General features: G+C 42.5%; 1 protein-coding gene across 1 annotated transcript in view; it reads right to left on the bottom strand.

Annotated features, from left to right (window-relative positions):
* The window catches only part of LOC126985176 (oxysterol-binding protein-related protein 9-like), a 4,543-nt gene extending 923 nt beyond the window's left edge, over positions 1-3,620 (bottom strand). Inside the window, exons 1-4 of the mRNA XM_050839731.1 lie at positions 3,467-3,620; positions 2,868-2,996; positions 2,520-2,597; positions 308-526 (exon numbers count right to left, since the gene is read on the bottom strand). Coding sequence (XP_050695688.1) covers positions 308-526; positions 2,520-2,597; positions 2,868-2,996; positions 3,467-3,475 — 435 coding nt within the window. The 5' untranslated portion in view covers positions 3,476-3,620. The remainder of the gene's footprint in view (positions 1-307; positions 527-2,519; positions 2,598-2,867; positions 2,997-3,466) is intronic.
* Positions 3,621-3,820: the final 200 nt, after the last annotated feature.

The raw sequence follows: 3,820 nt of genomic DNA, 5'->3' as shown, positions 1-3,820 counted from the left end.
GATTAGGAAGAGGATTGAGTGCCTTGTTCAGCTGGAGGATCAAAGAAAACCTGGAGAGAGAAGAAGAAGAAGAAGAAGAAGAAGAAGAAGGCCATTTTCAGTTGGAAGGGCAAAAAAGACTTGGAGAAAGAAGAGGAAGAAGAAGAGGAAGAAGAAGAAGAAGAAGAGGAAGAAGAAAAAGGGCCATATTCTTAAGCACAGATATTTGACAAGGTGTTCATAATAATAATAATAATAATAATAATAATAATAATAATAATAATAATAATAATGACAACAATAACAATACCCCATAGAAGCTACACACCTGCAGTAAAACAATGGAGTGCTTGATCGATTCCAGAACACTATTGACCCCATTGAGAACTTCCTGGCAGCGGCGGCGGTCATCTGGGTCCTCGGTTGATCCCATGTGACGCTCCAACACTCCGCTCTGCTCTATCAACAGCTGGAGGTACGCATCGCTCTCCGTTAGTTTCTTGTCGAAGTCTGCCATGGTGGGTGCCGGTCTGCTTGGGTCCCAGCGCTACGAGGGAGAGAGAGAGAGCCATAGTTAAGAGTGGCTGTCAGGTCCACTGGCACTGCCCTTACTTACTCTGGTATCATATGTGAGAGTTGATATGTAGTTTCCTTTTGCAAGAGTTAACCAGTATCTCCGCTCTTTCATCCTTTGTTGATCTTGTGTCGCATGCAAGAGTTGATATGTAGTTTCCTTTTGCAAGAGTTAACCAGTATCTCCGCTCTTTCATCCTTTCTTGATCTTGTGTCGCATGCAAGAGTTGATACGTACTTTCCTTTTGCAAGAATTAACCAGTATCTTCACTCTTTCATCCTTTTCTGTTCTGTTAACCCATGCAAGAGTTACCAGTATCTCCACTAATTCACAACTAATGCAAGAGTTAACCAGTATCTCCACTCTTTCATCCTTTTCTGTTCTGTTAACCCATGCAAGAGTTAACTAGTATCTCCACTAATTCACAACTAATGCAAGAGTTAACCAGTATCTTCACTCTTTCATCCTTTTCTGTTCTATTAACCCATGCAAGAGTTCACCAATATCTCCACTCTTTCACAACTAATGCAAGAGTTAACCAGTATCTCCACTCTTTCACAAATAATGCAAGAGTTAACCAGCATCTCCACTCTTTCATAATTTTCTGTTCTATTAACCCATGCAAGAGTTAACCAGTATCTCCACTCTTTCATCCTTTTCTGTTCTATTAACCCATGCAAGAGTTAACCAGTATCTCCACTCTTTCATCCTTTTCTGTTCTATTAACCCATGCAAGAGTTCACCAGTATCTCCACTAATTCACAACTAATGCAAGAGTTAACCAGTATCTCCACTCTTTCACAACTAATGCAAGAGTTAACCAGTATCTCCACTCTTTCATCCTTTTCTGTTCTATTAACCCATGCAAGAGTTAACCAGTATCTCCACTCTTTCATCCTTTTCTGTTCTATTAACCCATGCAAGAGTTAACCAGTATCTCCACTCTTTCATCCTTTTCTGTTCTATTAACCCATGCAAGAGTTCACCAGTATCTCCACTAATTCACAACTAATGCAAGAGTTAACCAGTATCTCCACTCTTTCACAACTAATGCAAGAGTTAACCAGTATCTCCACTCTTTCATCCTTTTCTGTTCTATTAACCCATGCAAGAGTTAACCAGTATCTTCACTCTTTCATCCTTTTCTGTTCTGTTAACCCATGCAAGAGTTAACCAGCATCTCCACTAATTCACAACTAATGCAAGAGTTAACCAGTATCTCCACTCTTTCATCCTTTTCTGTTCTATTAACCCATGCAAGAGTTCACCAATATCTCCACTAATTCACAACTAATGCAAGAGTTAACCAGTATCTCCACTCTTTCATCCTTTTCTGTTCTATTAACCCATGCAAGAGTTCACCAATATCTCCACTAATTCACAACTAATGCAAGAGTTAACCAGTATCTTTACTCTTTCATCCTTTTCTGCTCTATTAACCCATGCAAGAGTTAACCAGCATCTCCACTAATTCACAACTAATTATATTAACCCATGCAAGAGTTAACCAGCATCTCCACTAATTCACAACTAATGCAAGAGTTAACCAGTATCTCCACTCTTACACAACTAATGCAAGAGTTAACCAGTATCTCCACTCTTTCACAACTAATGCAAGAGTTAACCAGTATCTCCACTCTTACACAACTAATGCAAGAGTTAACCAGTATCTCCACTCTTTCACAACTAATGCAAGAGTTAACCAGTATCTCCACTAATTCACAACTAATGCAAGAGTTAACCAGTATCTCCACTCTTACACAACTAATGCAAGAGTTAACCAGTATCTCCACTCTTACACAACTAATGCAAGAGTTAACCAGTATCTCCACTCTTTCACAACTAATGCAAGAGTTAACCAGCATCTCCACTCTTTCACCCCTGTCACAGCCTTCCCTCATCTGTTTTCCTCCCTGCCTATGATTTGAACTCTATCTAAAGGCTCAAAACACCAGTGAACGCTCACCCTGATGGAAGGTGTGTGGCGTACGATGGTATCCTCCAGGCCTCGGATCCACTTCTCTCTCTCGTCTGGGTCGTGAGCCTGTCAGAGAGTAGCATTATTTTACTATTAGTAGTAGTAGTAGTAATAGTTTTTTTTTTTTTTTTTACAGTAAAGGAAGCAGCTCAATGGCAAACAAATAATTGAGAAAAAAAAGCCTGCTAATCACTACCCCTGTTATTATTATTACTATTATTATTACTATTATTATTGTTGCTATTATTAGACTGAATTCAGCAAGTGGAGCAGAGATAGAGAGAAACATACAGGAGACAAATACATACCAACCCACCCACACCCACACCCACTCACCTGGAAGTGGAATGTCTTTGCGTCGACGGTGATGGTGAATGTTGAGTCATCGTCATCGTCGATGCCCACCACGGCACCCTTGAGGCGCACACACCCTCGCCGAGCGCCGCGCATCATCTTCTCCTTGGACTGGAAACAAAAATCAAGTTAATTAGTTATAAATCTCAATGTTGGAGTGAAAAAAATAAATAAACAAGTTAATTGGTTACATTTCACACACAATGTTGGAGTGAAAAAATAACTTAAAGGTCAATCTGTTAGAAATCAATTACGTACAACTCAAAAAAAATATATATATATAAGTACAGGGCTACACAGCCCTCAACAGGGCGGGCTTAGACTCTATCCCAGCCCAGCTGAACCTCAAGAGGAGGGACACTGGCCTGGGGGGCAGCAGTGGACCCCATGACTGTGAGGCCTGGACTCAGCAACACCAAGTAATCCAGCCAGCAAGAAACATGTCCATCAGTTACAGGTCCACTCCCAGAGCTGTACAAGGATGGAGGAGGTCTTATTCCACTAAATGTGGACCTCTGTCGCCCCCCAGGGAACGGCCCTGCCCTAGGCAGAGGTGGTAACGTGCACTCCAGCGTCATTACCTGTGTCATGGCGGCCCCACCTCACCGTGCAGCGGCGCTGTCACGGCCTGAGCCACACTTCCTGCACGTCACTCCTAAGCCACCAATGACAGGGTCAGCAAGGAAAACATGACACTGGGCACAGAGGCGGTGACGAGCACCCCAGCGTCTGTATCTCTAAGTTATAACGTTCATAACTCACGGCGCAGCAGGAAAATTACCACGGCTAAAGCCACAGTCTCCCACGTCACTCCTAAGCCATCAACATGAGGTTTAACAGGGAAAAACTACATGACGTCGCGAACCCCTGGGCGGAGAGGCGGCTACGGACACTGTATTAGCCTTCCCTCCAGGCTATATTGTCCCCAGCTCACC

This window comes from Eriocheir sinensis, chromosome 59 (assembly GCF_024679095.1).
Source record: "Eriocheir sinensis breed Jianghai 21 chromosome 59, ASM2467909v1, whole genome shotgun sequence".
NCBI lineage: Eukaryota > Metazoa > Arthropoda > Malacostraca > Decapoda > Varunidae > Eriocheir > Eriocheir sinensis.
Note: the sequence above shows the minus strand (reverse complement) of the source record. Positions and strands in the feature narration are given on the sequence as shown.